The sequence below is a fragment of the Tribolium madens genome, unplaced genomic scaffold (genome assembly GCF_015345945.1).
Source record: "Tribolium madens isolate multiple individuals breed KSU strain unplaced genomic scaffold, Tmad_KSU_1.1 Scaffold_96;HRSCAF=242;Tcas5.2_LG5, whole genome shotgun sequence".
NCBI lineage: Eukaryota > Metazoa > Arthropoda > Insecta > Coleoptera > Tenebrionidae > Tribolium > Tribolium madens.
This window is the reverse complement of record NW_025401068.1, coordinates 16328266-16346354: the sequence shown is the minus strand read 5'-3', so window position 1 is coordinate 16346354 and position 18089 is coordinate 16328266. Positions and strand designations below refer to the sequence as shown.

The 18089-nt window shown below is 28.2% G+C and overlaps 1 protein-coding gene across 1 annotated transcript in view; it reads right to left on the bottom strand.

Moving 5' to 3' along the window:
- LOC123012883 (protein vestigial) overlaps positions 1-18089 on the bottom strand; it is a 37043-nt gene that overhangs the window by 15510 nt on the left and 3444 nt on the right. Inside the window, exon 2 of the mRNA XM_044411074.1 lies at positions 3793-4036. Coding sequence (XP_044267009.1) covers positions 3793-4036 — 244 coding nt within the window. The remainder of the gene's footprint in view (positions 1-3792; positions 4037-18089) is intronic.

The following is an 18089-nucleotide window of genomic DNA, read 5'->3' as shown; positions in this document are numbered from 1 at the left end:
ATGTCCTCTTTCATTTTAAATTTGCATACAATATAAACATTAAAGTAGCCGTTATTTATACAACTTGTTTGAACTTTGATCCTCTTTAATGTTGTTAGCCTGTAATTCTTAGTAATCATGAAAGTTAGTGTCACAGCTTATGGTTAGCAGTCTAATCTCTCATTACTCTAAGCTCATTACAGCTATTTTATTTCAATATTGCATTAAAATTTTATGAGGCTGTTACACAGGATTAACCAGATATTTAGTTATCGAGAAAACTGCCTTATGGCTCTCGATTTTTTAAAACATTTTTTCCAATAAATGATGCAACTATTTTAGAATTGTAAATTGTAATTGACCAAACTTGTCACTTACATTTTAATAAAATACTGAGAAAGGTAGCGATCTTGCAATGTCCTTGTGTTGGCATCCGCGCCAAGAACCTTTTTACCACCACGACAAAAACAAGTCAACACAATTTTTTCGTCCCCGTTAATGATTTAAATTAGATCGGTGTCCGAAAATTTCTTATCAATAATGCAATAATTTGCGCCGACCGCGATGGTTCTTTAATATTGTACCTGGAATCGCGACCAGTGGTAGTTTCGAGTAAGTCGCCGAGGTAAAAACTTTACCGCCATTGTTCTGGTTATATGTTCAAGGTTGGCTGCTGTTTTTATTCGACATTTTCTTCTTAACTAATTAATGTTCAAGAATGCGCGCCGAGTATAATCTCCACGAAATTGCTCCAAATTCGATAAAGTTCCTCCAGCATATATCAACAAATTATGACCATTATATTTTCATAACACGACTTTAAAATGCCATTATTCAAATGAGGCGTCCGAAGATGAAACCGAAATATTGCCGCGGTGAAATTTTATTTGATTAAATGTTCGAGATAAGAGATTTCTAATAGCAGTGTTTTGGCCCATTTTTATCTAAAGATCATGGAAGGATTTCAACAAAATCGATTACAGAAGGACATTTATTCAAAAAAAGGTCTTACAAATAAAATTTTGATTGCTTAATTATATTTTCCAAACCGTATTATTCTTTAATTCAAGTCTTGTGTTACATCACCGAAATAAAAAAATGATGCTTTTTTAAATTCGGGTTCGAGTCTGGGGTCCAATTTTTTTTAGTTCGGTATTCATTATTTTATCACATTTTACTGTTTAATAAGGTATATTTCATGATTAAATTTTTTATCCCCATGAATTTATTTAAAGTATCTTCAAGTGTATCATTTTGATTGTTGGTCTTTGGGCCCGAACGGTGCGACCGATTTTTACCAAATGTTTCGTGCTACGTCCCCTTGCTACAAGTAACTTATATACCAAATTTCAAGTTTCTAGCTCTTATCGTTCTCGAGATACCAAATTTGAAAAGTTTTTAAATATTTAGCTTATTGGTAGAACAATCTGGTTTGTAATTTGATTCTTCTCTTAAGTAACCAATGATTAATTTTTTTTTAATTCCTCATAAATAAGTGTTTCAACACAGCGTTAAAAATATTTTGTCAGTAACTGTCAAAATACATCAGTTTCAAGTTTCAACTTATTTTATTTAATTATGTAATTTACTAATGACTTACGCTGTTCCTACACTGAGAAAAGTTCACAGAATTATATAAAAATCTATTAAATCCAATTAAAATTAAAAAAATAAATAAATTAATCAAAAACTTAAAATAATAAATTGCAGTTTTTTCAAGCAGACGAGTTTGGTGTAGTTTTAAGAATATTTTACAATTTGGAATCATCAGTTGTGATTGAATTTTATATTGACTTATTTTCAGCTTTAGTTGTGAATTTCTGTAAAAGTTTTCTATTGAAAATCAATTAGAATTTTGCACATTAACAATTAAGGCTCATTAATAATTACATTAATAATTAAGGGATAATTTTTTATCCTCGAATACACTATACTTTGTATTTTCTTCATCTTGAACTGCACACGATAAATGAAAGAATAAATAAATTGGTTTGGTGTGAGACAAGTCATTTTAATAACCTAATTAACCCTTTCTAAAAAATCTGTACTTTTCAGATCACATCACGTTTGTTGCTTATTTATTAAGTATTTATCTTTTGAAAAAAACTAATTGATGAATTATAAAGTTCTATAGAAATGTGATGTTTTACCAAAAATATTTTTTTAATGGCAACCCACCAAAAAAAAACATTTTTCTCATGAAGGTCCAGATCTAAGGGATTACAACTATCTACTTTATATTAAATTATTTTTTACATACGAGTATGTATATCGCAATTATAATAATAACTCAAAAACAAAACAAAATTTTGTTCTTAAAAAAATCATTTTTTTTATTACTTTAATTTATACTATTTTTTGGAAACAAATGATTAAAAAAAAACCGTTTGGTTCAATTCTTTATATTCACCCAGTATAAAACGAATTTAAAAAGGAAATACTCAGCAGGGTACTAATTTTTTGAGTTTGGCTTACGAATTACCGGTTGTTTTCTCCTTAAAATATTTTGTAATCGGATTATTTTTCTTAAACTGTCCAATTTTTAACTTGAACTGAAATTTTTAATCGAAAATTAGTGATTTGAAGAAAATATGCACAAATATGAAATATTTCCAAAAATATGCACCAAGTTGCCAAAATATGCATTTTTTAATGGGCTTATTTTAATCAAAAAACATTAGATATGCATAGAAAACATACAATTTTGTTGATATACCTCTTAATGACAAATATGCATTTTGCATATAATCCGAGCCTTATTAATAATGATTGTTTTCGAAATATAAAATTTGTGTGAAATATACAATTTGTGAACAACTTTCAAACCATAACTCGAATTTTGTTTTTTTTTATTACCTATTTAAATGTCACAGTCGAATTTTGTTAAAAGCAGTATTCTGCAAATATCGTGGATTTTAAACTTGCTTTTCGCTAAGTTAGTAATAAATGGGAAGGTAGAAGCAGATAAGCTTTAATCGATAAGAAAAATTTTACTTTTCTATTAAGATTACATACCAGAGATTCTAGAAGTAGAATATAAAAAAGCAGAAGAAGAAGAAGCAAAAAAAATGATTATTATAGTTTGATTGCTTTTAAATTGGACTGTGGAAATCTGCAATAACTAAAAATTAAAATTCAACTTTTTCCAATCTATAGGTGTGAAATCATGTGGGTAGGAATTTAATTGATTTGTTAATAAGTAGGTGTCTGATCTAATCTATGAGGGTATTAAAGCCCTCCAGGAAGCCAATTTTTACTATCTGAAAGAAAATAAAATAAATAACAGTCAAGACACTCATCTCCTCTTTGAAAAGTCTCATATAATGCTTGAGCCGTCATTGGTAAGCAAATTCAATTACCAAAAACAGATTATAAACATCAAAACTGAAAGTTACGATCGAGACGCACCGAAAAAAATTGAATTTTTATAGCTCAATAAAAATATTAGTATTTTATAATAACAGTTTTATAGCTTCTTGACTTTTACACGGTTCTGATTAATTAAAACTGGTCACAAGCTTATTTTTAAATCCCTAATAAACAACTTAAATTACGACCGCCCTGTCGGAAGGTTTCGATTTCACAATAAACTGACAGGCGTAAAATTCAGATGCCGTTAACTGTTTTTTTATAGTGACCACAACACACACTCTTCTGGTTATCTCTATTAGAAACTCGTAAATTAGCTTTTTGAGATATGATACCGTAATACGCCGATGACAAATTATCTACAACCCAGCTTTAAATATCCCTGATTCTCGAGAAATCTACAAGATTTCTCTTTGAAAAATATTTCCTGGTTTTTGGACTTACCTTCCGTGCTACTCCTGCCGTGCAAACTGCAATCTTCTTCTTTACCGGGTCTGAGGGGGCTAGTGGGTGAGGCGCCACCCGTCGAACTGACGGAGCCCCCAGAACTGTGAGCGGAGCCCTGGAGGTAGAGGCCGTGTCCCGCGACCGGGTGTGACTCCCCCAACCCTCCGATACTAGCGCTAACTGTCCCACTGGAACTAGGCTGGGATAGCGAGTGGGCATCCTGGAGTCTCTGGACATTAAACTGGAATGGAACAAAAAAGAAAAATCATCAAATACCATAACAACAAACTTATTATTCACTTTTATGACTAATAATAATAATAAGTAATAATACAGGGCATCCCACAAACGTCCGAATAGTGTATAATGTTATAGTTGGTAACATTGTCCCTACATAATGGTGCCAACTTAAMTTCAAAATCACATGCCATCATGTTTATATTTTTACTATAACTAATGTTACTAAAAGGTTCTAAATTTTAATATAAAAAAAAACAAAAGAGCACATTTAATTAAATTAAAAAAAAATAATGATATAATCCTAAAATAATAATAGTAATAAGCTTATGAATTTGATAGTACCTACATTTTTTTAGCCTGAATTTTTTTCAATTGCCAACCAAAAGTAACGCACAAAATTTTTCAAAACAATCCTCGAACAAGTCGATTTTATTTTTTTAAATGCTAGATTTTGACAATATAGTGACATTTATGACATCATTCGTTTTTGAGTTGTGACGTCATTTTTGGTTTTTTTAAATGACAACAGACATTTTTGTTCTTCACATCTTTACCTTTCTGGTCATGAGAAAAAAAAATAAAAAAAAAATTAAATCAAAACTTGAAAAAAATTTATTTAATTTTTTTAAAATATTTTCAATTAAACACAAAAGGCTTTATATTTTTATTTTTGTCTTATTTTATAAGGGCCAATTGTTTTTTGTATATTTTTTTAGATAATTAGCATGAAAACAGTTAATATAAACCCTAAACACAAAAAATTAATAACAAAAAACAATCACCCCTTATAAAATAAAGCAAGAACAAGAACAAAAAGCTCTTTGTCTAAAACTCTGAACAAGTATTTTTTATATTTATATTTTATTTCCTTTATTTTTGCTTTATTTTTTTGATTTTTTTATGCTTACCACAAAGATAAGGATGTGTACTATCTAAACAGTAATAAAAAATGTCGATTGACATTTAAAAAAATACGTTATTACTCGAAAACGAACGACGTCATAAATGTCACTATAGTGTCTAAAAGTAGCATTTAAAAAAATAAAATCGACCTGTTCCAAGATTTTTCTGAAAAATGACTCATCATAACAAAAATATGAATTTTGTGCGTTATTTTTGGTTCAGTCTGTATTATAATTTTATGCGTTATTATTTCTAAAGAAAGTAAAAAGACAAAGTTTTAAAGTAAGGCTAAGACAACACAAAATACATTCTACATGTAGTATCTTTTTTACAGGTACATTTACTTTTGTAAGACTTGACATCTTACGTGAATCAACGTGAATGTATTGTTTTATTATTAAAAATTCGTCATCTTTGGTTGATCAGTCTGTATATACTATATATTTTCCCAAAACTATTTAAATTATTGGAAATTTTACACTTTTTATTACTTATATTTTTTTTGTTCATTTTAAATATAATATAAATAATATAAATTTGTACTTTTGTTTAAGCCTAAAAAGTGTTTCTGTAAAGAGTATACAAATAGAAATACTGGTTGAAAACTTAATTTAAAAAAATAATATGTGTAGTGACATTTTCTATGTCTAATATGGTTATTTATGCAAAAAGCACTAAAGTTAGATTTTTTATAAAAAATATGAAATAACTTTAGTGCTGAGATATACATTGCGTTTTTTTAAGCATAATTATTATGTAACAATTTAAACGAATATGCAACTAACATTACACCACTTATTTACGGACTATCTTGTTAAAGTTTACAATTTTAACTAATGACATATGAATCCGGAAAAGTTCTACTTTACAGATTATTTTGAATTATTTTTTGAAATATATGATTCACTTTACAAAGCATTTGAGAAAAATTAATTAATTTTTAATAAAACGTTCATAAAGTTTCCTGCTAATTTAAATTTTACTTTTAATTATTCAAAATTTAAATGGGAACGTTATGTAGAATTTATAGCATCATTTTTTTCAATAATTAGCAGGGATACATATAGATTAAATAATTTTAAGATTCAAAACAGATAAAATAAAATCTGTACACTAATTAGTAATTTCATTTATAATTTACAACCTCCGTTTCATTATTGCCATAATTTTCTAGACTCAACAACACATTGTTGCTAATATTTTACTGCTGCTGTGTGTTTAAACGTCTTAAAAAGGTTACAAGACTTTAACTATATTTTTATAAGTATTGCAAATTTTGTATTTATTATTTATAAACCACAAGAACGTTTTTCACAATCCAATCCATCACTATCACCATGTTTATGATTAACACCTGACTAAGTTTTAACTTATTTCAGATAACCAAAGCTCGATCAAATTTTTCCAGGTAGGAAGTTTAATCGTTAATTCCCCATAATTAATAGATAAACAATTCCGAGTTAAAATAATCGCGATAAATTCGAAATTTTCAAATAGCTGTGTCGAAGGAGTCCAGTAAATAATTACGTAAGCTTATATGTAGGTATTTAATATACAGAATGACGAAATTATGCTGTCATCGAGTCATAATTTACCATGACGTTTTCTTTCGATTGAAGCAAAACGTATTGAATGATAGGTGGCAATGTAACTAATTTAATGAATTTCAAACAAGGCTACCAGCTTATTTTTAATGAATATTACTCAGGTTAAATGTCAGAAGTAAATATTTTAATGTATTTTTTGCAAACATTTCATTATAATTCTGATTGCTGCTTTAATTAAGAGAATCGGCCCAATATCCGCTTTCCTCAAATGATGAGTAGAATAATATGAGAAATGCAAGAAATTCCACAGACTATGCGGAAAGAATCGTAATTTATTAGCACACACTTGATCAAAACTAACAATTTTGATGGTGTTTGTGGGGACCGATTATTGAGATGTTTGAATTTTATTTTTCCATTAGATGATTTAGATGGAGTAACGGTAAGAGTGACATTGCGTGTTGTGCGAGATATTAACTAAATCGTTTTGAAGTTGTTCGTTTTCAGTGCGTCATTAATTTTGTCCGACACTGTACATTAATAATGTTCTAAATCAGTTACGTTTCAAACGCATTTCACACGTTATAATTATCAAAAATTAAAGCTTTAAAGTCCCAATTAAGAAAAAACAAAACAATGAAAACAGTTTTTAGTGATAACCGGTTGATTTTATTAGTTAATAAGTGAATTAATAAATATGATGTTTATAAATGTTTTGCTTGAAAGGGATCAAAATAGTGACACATTCACACGCTACTTGTCAAAGCAATTGCTTTGCAATTCACCTTGCATATAGTTCGTAAAGTCTAGACAAGAAGTGAATTATAGTTATAATAAAATTACGATAATTATCAGTTAATGTCATGTATAATTTTATGATCAGTGGTGTAGAAAATAAAGTTTTTGTGTGAATTGCTATGGTAATTGTTGTTACGTATGTCGGTACTTTAATCCATATATCTGTTTATTATAAATATAAACGCTGTTATTCTGCGGAAAGAATGCGAACATTGCTAATAACTATTTCCATGATTGCTAATTGTTATTACAATTTGTAGTAAATTAGATTTTCTTATTTATTCAAATGAGAGCAATCTGGTTTGATTATCTCGACAAATTTGTACAAAATTTACTTCAAAGAAAGTTACGAAAGAGTTAATAAATAAATAAATTATAAATTTGAATACATTTTGAGAACTATCTTGACAGGTTTATGGACAATTTGAATTAATCTTATATGCGAAAAGACTATAGCACATTCAATGTTGAATATTCTCCTCAATTATTTTTTTTACTAATCTCACGCTGTATTGTATTAGCTACCAAAGCTTGAATTATTATTAATTTGATCTACCAGGGGAATAAAAAGTATGGAACCAAACGTTTTTTGGTTAAACTATTTATGTTTGGAAAAGAAATTGATGAATGATAAAGTATGTGATGTTTTACCTACAATAAAATTTTTCGAAATTTTTTCGTTTTAAGTTCTACAAAATTTTTAATTTTTTTAAATGATAATCTACTATAAAACTATTTTTCTCATAAAGGTTATGATCTAAAAGTTACAACTATCTACTTTATATTTACTTAAAAAAAAGTTTCGATAAATTGCAATTTTGGCAAAAAAATTCGCATAATTATAAAAAAACTAGATTTTGTTCTCAAAATATGATCACATTTTTTATATTATTTTAATTTATATTAATTATTATTTTCTAGACACAAATGGTTAAAAAAAACGCTGGGATCCATATTTTAGATTCACCCTGTATGTACGGATAACACGGAACCTGATCAAAATTCTAAAATAAGATATCCGGTATTTAAAAATTATTTAAAAATACATAAATAAATTTTTCCAAGTGATGAGTTTTTTGACTTGAGATTTATGGTTGCGTTTGAGTTTAGACAAGAGAGTCATTCATTTAACCGTGTGACTATACATAGTTATTCTATACTTCTTTTACTGAAAACCTTTAATTTTGAATTTTTTATTTTTTTTGTATAGTTGATTTGTACGTGCTTTGAATCTCAGTTATTATAAGAGATACGAGGTCGGTTAAATTCGGGAAAAGTTGCACATTTTTATGCTGAACAATAATCTAAAAGAAAATTTAATGGAAAAAAAAATATTGGAAAAAAACGGAAACTTATAATTTTCGTTTTTATTTTTTCAAGCGAAAACTAAAAGACCTTGATGTTTTTAACTAGGACATCCTTAAGGCACTTTTTTACAAGGAATTTAAATCTGTCATCGTATTTTCCAAGGCGCTCTTGATGTCAGAGTTACAACACTCAACTTTAGATTTTCTTATGGACGCCATATTCGAATTCTCTATTTTTGAAAAATCTTTTTGTTTCTGATTACGATGTATCACACGATATGATTAAATATTACATGCTATTTAAAATTAAAGAAAAGCGTTTTTAGGAAGAATGCTTTGGAAAAAACGATACCTAATTATAATTAACAATCTAAATTTTTACAGTTCAATTAATATTGCATTTATAACTTTGTGTTCTTTTAAAAACCTTGGGTTTTAAGTAGGTAATCTTGACGAAAATGTGACTTCCAGATTCAGATTTAACTGAACTGTCAAAATCTAGTTTGTTAATTAAAATTGTTGGTGTTTTTTCCAAAGCACTCTTCTCAAAAACGCTTTTTCTTAATTTTGATCATATCGCTGTAATCAGAAACAAAAAGACTTTTAAAAAATACAGAAATTAAATATGGCGTCTATAAGAAAATCCAAAGTTGAGTGTTTTAACTCTGATATCAAGAGTGCCTTGGAAAATACGATAACAAATTTAGACGTTTGTCTTTTAGTTTTCGTTTGAAAAAATAAAAACGAAAACTACAAATTTCCGTTTTTTTCCAATAATTCAAAAACTAAAAATGACTCATTAAATTTTCTTTCAGATTATTGTTTAGCATAAAAATGCGCAATTTTGCCTTAATTTAACCGACCTCGTATCTCTTATAATAACTGAGATCCCCATGGTGGAGCTCGAAAAACAAACACCCTGTAAAATAATTGTCTTAGATTTATTTTTTTTATTAATTTAAAAAACATGACTAATCAGGATTGCAGATTTTTTCTTATTAGTTATACCACAGGTATAAAGTCAAGCAGATAGGGTAAATCCGGAAGAAATGGACCACATTTTGCCCAAAGTCTATCTGTCCCGGATTTACTCTACCGGGTGGGGCATCGGTTACGCGCACTTGATAAATCGCGACTTTTAATTAATTAAAAACTGGCGATGTTTCATATACCTAACTAATTATTGATATGGTATAATTTGAGAGTTTTTCTAATTTTTTTTGATAATAAATGAGTCCGTAACAGTTTTGTGTGTTTTATGAATACTTTCTGTTAATTTACCTATAAAGTTTTTACACTAAATGAATCTATACCTGTCACACTTTGATATCACAATTTCAAATTTTGACTTGGTTATCCAAATAATCGCTTTTTTTATTTAAACACAAACCAGACCCGTAATTTATGACAAAATGGTATAATTTGCCAACAAAAGAATCATTTACTGGTAGTCGACCGCTTTAAAGGGACTTTTTGTTGTAAACCTTGGAATCTTACCCCAATTGCAGTTCCCCATTGTCACCTAAATTTACGATGCCACAAGTAGCAGGTCATAAATAAAAATTATTTTCAAAGTTAAGATGGGAAATTGCGTTTTATTCAAAATCTAATTGGTATTTTTTTTCTCTGATTTTGTAAACAATTGTAGAAAGTGAATCTGCGTAGGTCAGTATAAAAATTAGAATCACCCTTTTTGGGAGAAAATTACTTTTTTTTTTTTTTGGCTTTATTTGTAAATGAAAAATTACCAAAAAATTAGAGAATGTACCTTAGTAATGCCCAGGTAAGTGTGAAAAAATTCACCAATTTTATTTAATTAGAAGTGGGGATTTCTTTTCTGCGCGTAACCGATGCCCCTCCCGGTATATATATAAAATTAAAAACTCTATAAAATCTAACATTTGATTGCTTTAACACTTTTGACAGTAAATGTATTGATTTGAATAAATCGCAAAAGCGATGACCTGATCCGGTGTTCGAATCGAGTCCAATCGAAGTCTGAGTGCTGTCGCAAGTGGTATGATGGAGTCGGCCTTGTCAAAGCATTCCGCGGCGCCGGACAGAACTCTCTTCCCGGACTTCTAATTTCAACAAGTGACTTGTTTTTGTTCCCAGTCTATTCATCACGACACAAACAGCTGGGCCGGCCCTGTCTCTTAAAAACAATCGGGCGCTCAGTCACCCCTGGAATTTCATCTAAGGTCAAAAATAAACGCGCGGGATTATCATCGAATCGTTTGCCATTTTCCCACATTAGAACGCAGCAGGAATGTCACTGATGGGCCAATTCGAAAAAACAGTTCCCACAATCAGGAAATCTAACCGAAAACTCCGAGTTGTTTCAGTTCTTGTGTCACCGAGATTCGAGAAGTGGTCTTGGGGGTGACAACATAAAAATGTAAAACAATTTTATTTTTGTTTGATCATGGGTATGGGTATTGGTGATCTCCCCTTCAACCATCATTTCAGCAGAGTGAGACTAGAGCTTGCTTGAAGGATGATAATTTTTTTTTCAAGATATAAAGTTATTTTGACCGTATTTGTTTTTCGTTAAGTAAGAAATTGTGTAAACACTTTAACAAAAACTTTTTTTTAATGTTTTTCTGCTTCCTAATAAAAAACTATTTTTACAAAACTCTTTTTCTTTTTTCTACCATTTTCAAGCCATCGTTTTTCACCAGACAAACCCTCAATCTTTTTATAACTTACCTACCTATTGAATTTCCTTTTTTTGAAATTATAAATAACAAAGAAAAGCTAAACTAAAGTAATACATTTGTAAGCTAAGAACAATTCAGAAAGTAATCTATCTAAGTATGTAAAAAAAACAAATTTTCACAAAATTTAATATTCAAGATAACATCCTTTAATACTAATCCACTATTCTCTACTTTTCGTTCAATATATTAAAAAAAACATTTTTTGGAAGGTCTGCAAACTAGTTAACTATATACAGGTGCGCCTGAACTCGCGCCTCAGAGAAAAATTTCAAGAAAGATAAGATACCAGGAACATGGAAAATTTTCTCTTATAATAGCCTGTAGCAAAAAAACTTAAAAAATTATCTTTCTAACAGAAAAAAATGTGAGTCAAAGTGCAAAATTTAAACCCTCATAACTTCAAAATTTTTATAGATAATTTTTTTTTACATTTTATCCATGTTCCTGGTATTTTACCTTATATGGCATTTTTCTCTGAGGCGCGATTTCTGGCGCAACCTGTACTTAGACCAAATCTTTTTCCTTATTTTTTTTTTAATATTTCTAAGTGAAAAAAGAATAATACAATAAAACTGATAATGTTTTCTTCAAACTTTTTAGCACCAAGTCTTTGGTTTATAAAAATTTTTAATTTCTAAATGGTCTTTCTATTCACTTTTGCATTATTAGTAGAAACCTTTGATAATCAGTGCTTATTACCCAGAAAAAAAACAATTTATGTTTTCAATGTTTTCATTGCCTATGTAAAGTAATAATTTTTTTTTGTAATCTATTTTCCAAAAAAAGCATTATTTTCCTTTCTTTATATTCCCTCTTCTTCTCTTTTTTTTTCTCTCTTTTCTACTAGAAAATTTAACGATTTTCTTTTTTTTATCCATTTTTTTATTTTTTACTCTTCTATCTTTTAATTTCTCTCTCTCTCTCTTTCAATCTGTGTTTATTTCTTTCTGTATCTCTCTCTTCTTTTTCTGTCTTTCTGTTCTGTCTCTTCTCGTTAAAATTCCACGTTTTTTCTTTCACTTCCTCTCTTTCTTTCTTTCTATTTTTAGTTAGTAAAAAACTACGGTAAAATGGGGTTACTTTGACATAGTTTGAGAGGTTTTGTTAAGGTAACTTTTTTATTTGTTGCAATATTTTCTTGAGAAAATTAGCATCAGAACAATTGATCCTTCTGCTTAAACAAAGAAACTTAAAATTTTGCCCCAAAGTCATAGTTTAAAAAAAAAAGAAAATTTGGTGTCAAAGGAACCCCGACTTTGGGTCTATTTTGACAGTCACTTTAATTACGTTGAAAATCAAAGTTGTGCTAGCCTGGGGGGTACTTTGACATCTTAAAACTAACAATATGTAATATATGATGTAAATAAACTTTATTAAACTCATTAAACACAAAACATAAAATATATATTTTATTTGTATTTTCTTAAAAAAAAAAGTCATTTTTTGGAATGTTGTAGTTTTTATATAGCATACAAATAAAATAAACATAATTTCGTTAGGTACCTATACTGAAAATGAAACAAAATTAGTAGCCCCATAACGTGTCAAAGTAACCCCATTTTACGGTGTTAAATTTTCGAAAAATTTGTCAAGTTTTGGTTACATTTTTTACTTTTTATATTTCAATTAAATGCCCAATTTTTTTTCAATCTTTTGCCAATGCATTATTTAGAAGAAAACAAACTATTTTCTTCAAAAAAAAAATAAATAAATAAATTAGCTAATCAATTTTTTTCAATTTTTTTCCGTAATAAATAAATTTGGAAGAAAACATTACAAAACTAGAGATAAACGGAATTTATAGTGCCAACAAAGAAACCAAACCAAACAAAATTACCAACAAAAACAGTAAAAATAATCACCTTTGAAATTGTAAAATTTTTGTACTGAAGAACCTAATTTTTCTCTCCAGCTTTATAATAACACATTATTTTTACAAACAATTCCAATTAAAAAAAAATTGTTTCTCAAATTGGCATAATAAGTGGCAAAAAAAATGATGATTTTTAAAACTTGGCAAATTTTTACAAATTCAGATAACAAATGCTTGTCTTCAGCTTTTAGTCTGCCTGGAATAGGAGGACTGTTGGATGGTTTAAAAAAAGTCACTTTTTGGTGAAAAAATAAATATTACCTTGTTTCTCTAAACTTCATTAATTCTCTTATTTTTCCACAAACTATTGTTTGCTAAATGTCAATAAATAAAACTGACACTAGACTTTGTATCTCTGTATCATTTTTGCTTTTGAAATATTTTGTAGCTACAATTTGGACAAGTTACGACTACAACAGCAGTAACAATCTACAGTATATTAAATAAATCTGTTTGGGAAATGCGTTTAAATTATTTTCTAGCCGGTTCCACCAGTGTTGTCTAACACCGTTCGGCTTTTACTTTTGATGTCAACAAATAAAAATCAAACAGCAATGTAGTCGCGGTCAACCTTTGATATAAAACCGTACACATTAAACAAAAATTTACATATTAGACGTGAGAAATCCGTATTTTGATGGCGCAATTCTCTAATAGATTGCTTCCACTTTTGTTTTTTTTTCCATTTCCACATATTTTCCGCAAAACTTTTGCTGTAGTATCTAATTAAGAAAATTAAAAAAAAAAGAGAGTATGAATCCTAAAACTGGATTCGGAACGGTTCCGTGTAGCGAAAACATCCATTACCAAATATTATTTATGGATGTGAAAGTGTAACATTTACAAATTTTAGCTGTTTCAAGACCTTTCGATTTTTATGCAAATAGGCAAAAAATATTAATCAACTAGAGTCTTCTCTTCGATTCAGGGGTGGCTTTAATAAAATACAAGTTTTCATTGACTCATATCACGTCACATTGTAACTCATATCAACAGATCATAATAAAAGTGGTAATATCAGCACGAAATCCACATTTGCATAACCTACAACCATCAGTACTTTAATAAAAAAACGTGAAACTTAAAAATTATGCTTAAGTAATGTTTTAAATATTGTGGAAAAATTATTAACTACATTTATTATTTAAATCAAAGTAATTGTTTTGCACATGAAACAAAAGGCTTAAAACAAAGTTGACTGCACCGGCAATACGTGACAAAATATCATGAAACTAAATTAAAAAAACACTGAAAATACTGAAATGTCAAAGTCTTTTATTAACTGTAGAAATAATTTGTTCTCTAGGACCATAAAAAAATTGTTTTCGTGATTTATCTTCCAATATTTCATTAAGTATTCATCAAAGTTTTGTTGTTAATATGATTATTTAAGTCTGATAATAGAGCACATCTAAATTAAAAATGCTGAGTGCATCACCAACATGCAACATTTAATTAAAAGAGACTACAAATTAATTGGTAACAGCAACAGAAAAATAAAATTTATTTGTGGTCAATACAAATAACATCGTGAACAATATTTCTCTTCATGGAAAAAAGTGAATCAAAAACAATGTAAACAATGAAACAATTACTCCAGATGAGCAAAATTACCTCTGTATCTATGTTTGCCAGATAAATAATGTTTAGTAACAAAGGTTTTTATTAAGCACCTTGTAAAACTGATTTGTTCTGATTGCATTATTAATAAGGAATTTAAAAAATGCCTTACTATTTTTTTATATGTTTAGAATAACAAAAAAAAAATTAAATTTTAGAAATATTAACAGATAAGAGAAGTCAAAAAGACATAAAAATACAACTTATTTTAAAATCAGTGGTTCTAGAAATCAAAAAAAAATTTAAATTTGGCATGTATAGCGTTTCAAAATGTATTAATTTACAGGTAGGTAAGTAGTTTAAGTCCAAAATAGCAACAAAAAAGTAGCAAAGCAATGTATTAATTTAAATTTGTGATAATTGTTCATTCTAAAAAAATCTTATTAGTTAGCAAATTAAAAATTTGAATTCATAAAAATAAAAACAACTAAATTTAAAATACGTGGAAACGATTAATCTTTAGGTTATCTTTCACCAGGTAAGTGACTGTTCTAGTATTTATTTATTTACCAACCTATTATCACAAGAATTAGCAAGATATTTTACCAGTAAAAGATAGTGCAGAAATTAATTTTAAAAAATTGAAATTCGCAATTTGTGTAAAAAATCTCGTCAACCATCTGTGATAATTGACCTGTATATTCGCAATAAAACTGAAAAAAACCCATCAGGTGCCCAATATGAACCGGATTAAGTGGGTAATGAATCGTCGAGATTTACGAAGAACTTGGAAAATGTAATTTGAAAGTGTGCTTATCTTAAGTAACAAATATTTCCGATATAATTTATTAGAAGCATCAATAAATCGGATTAAAGTTTAATTAATTTTGAAAATTGCTAAAAACATTTTTATGGCTCGGTTTCATAAATTAAGTTTTAATGGAAGGGTTGGGCTTGAATAAGCGGCCCGAAAATAGCATCATGTGCTCGCGAATTCACTTTCTTTACCGTTACCGTCGGTAAAACACTTCGTCTTCAGTTAATTTCGCGGATTAATTAAGCAAAGCTGAAATCTTGTCCGGTTGATTACACGACTCTTTTTAATAACCGTTTCAAAGAACAGACTTGAATAAAGCAAATATCGAGGATATTGGCTCACCGTTTCTTAGATTGTCTTTAATTATACTTCATAGAAGGCAGAATTGACGCTGGGTTTAATTAAACACACCATTTAGTTGCTTTTCTTAGCTAATATCGATCATTCGTTTTAATCTCTCTTACGGACTTGTTCAAAACAACCTCAAATGGATGAAAAAAATCCAGTTTAAACGTGCACTTACTTACATACTTGCATAGACAAGTAGGTAGTTTTTATTTAATTTTTGCATAATAATGTCAAATTTAAAGATAAAATTAAAATGTTAAATAAAGGAATTGATAGAAATAACAGTGTGTATTTGAACAAGGCGGCACATGCTTTGCCGCTTGATTCGAATTGTGTACTATATTTTCACTCAAAAATTTCTATTTTGCTTGTCTTTTGGCTTCATTTTAAAGCCTATGTGAGTAAACGAAAAAATAGTTACATAAATAATAGTTGCAATAAAACAGAGTATCCACAGGGTGATCCAAGGGTGCGTGCAAGCAACTGTTTTTCTATCCAAGTTATTGACATGACTTTTTTTTAGGGGATAGACCCAACAATGAAAAACATTATAAAAATATTTTTGTTTATATACAGGATGTTCCAAAAAAAATACACAACTAAGTTTGTGTTTATTTTAATAAAAATCCCAAATTTTTGTTACATTTTTGGATTTGCCACTAAATTATCAATATAACCTTCCTAGCTTTTAAGACTTATCTGCAAGAGTTTTTGATCAATTTTTTTAAATACAACACTCTATATTTTATTGCATCATTGCATGGCGTTTTTTATGAACTTTTTATCGATATAGGGTTTATGAGGTCTACTTTGTAAAATTTGTGAGATTTATACAAAATAAAAAATGTTGATGGTTTTTTTCTAAAAAAAAGGAGGAAAAATGTGGGGCTTTCATTAAAAAACAAACAGAACTCAGTTGCGTATCTTATTTTGGGACATCCTGTATATGAATAAAAATGTTCTTATACTGTGTCTCATTGTTAGTTCTATCGCCTAAAAAAAATCATGTCGATAACTTGGATAGAAAAAAAGTTATGGAGCTTGCACGCACCCCTGTATATAAAAGTTTTTTTGTAATTAGCTTGTCAAACTCAGCCGACTTTCAAAGATCTAAAAAAGTATAAAATAAAGCCTTTTTGCTTAAATTAATTTACTTTCGATAAAACTACCTAATTTCAGAATACAGCAAACTATCATAAAAATGTAATAAATCTCTTGCATTTTTTTAATAAAATAAACAATTTAATCGACTTTTTCCGTACCTAATGTTGGGGTGTTATAACATGTATAAATTTAAATAAGTTTTTATGCACAGAGTGTGAAAAATTAAAAGCAATGATTGATTTCTTTGTAAATAAAGTTTTTCTAGTTTCAGTAATAAAAAAACTCCATTATTATTTATCATTGTTAAGATAGTAGATATAAATATGTATTGAGTTTTCCAAAATAATTTTCACATTTAAATTTACCATTTTAAATAAGCTTAACAAATATTTATTTTTTTTAGTAAAAAGTATTTGGAAACACTGTGTGATCCAAGTATAACCGGAAACGTTGAAGGTTTCAAGCTGTATTGAGATAAATTCTTTCTTTTTATTAATTATTATTATTACAAATTTCAACGTTTCAAAAAATAATAATTTTAATTAATATTTTAATAAGTTTTAGGGCAAATCTTTTAAGTAATACATATATGTTTTTTAAATGTATTCCGACATTGATATTGATTTATTGAATTATAGTTTCAGTTGTTCTGAAAAGTAAATTAAAAAAAAACTGAAATGTCGATACAAATGATCCATTTAGTATTTGTAATTGTCTCACATTTTGCACCAAAATACATAGTCCACACTAAGATCGTCATAAATATTTAGACAGAAACTCGAAATCCGGTACAAGATCAGATAATTTGGTTACACCATCACAAAAAATGGTTTCAGAGTCTGCATATTTGAAAGTTTAATTATTTTAGCTTTGAACATAAAATATACCATTAGCGGAATAGAAAAATAATGTCCTCAAATTAATTGCTTTAGATCTTGTCTGCTGACATTTTAACACAATCTTTAATAAATAAAAATCAAAATGGGCCCCAGAATATTAATTTAAATGTTATAATTGTTGAAAACATCCTAAAAAATATTTACCTATAAATAAAAATATTAATATTATGGGTAGGTA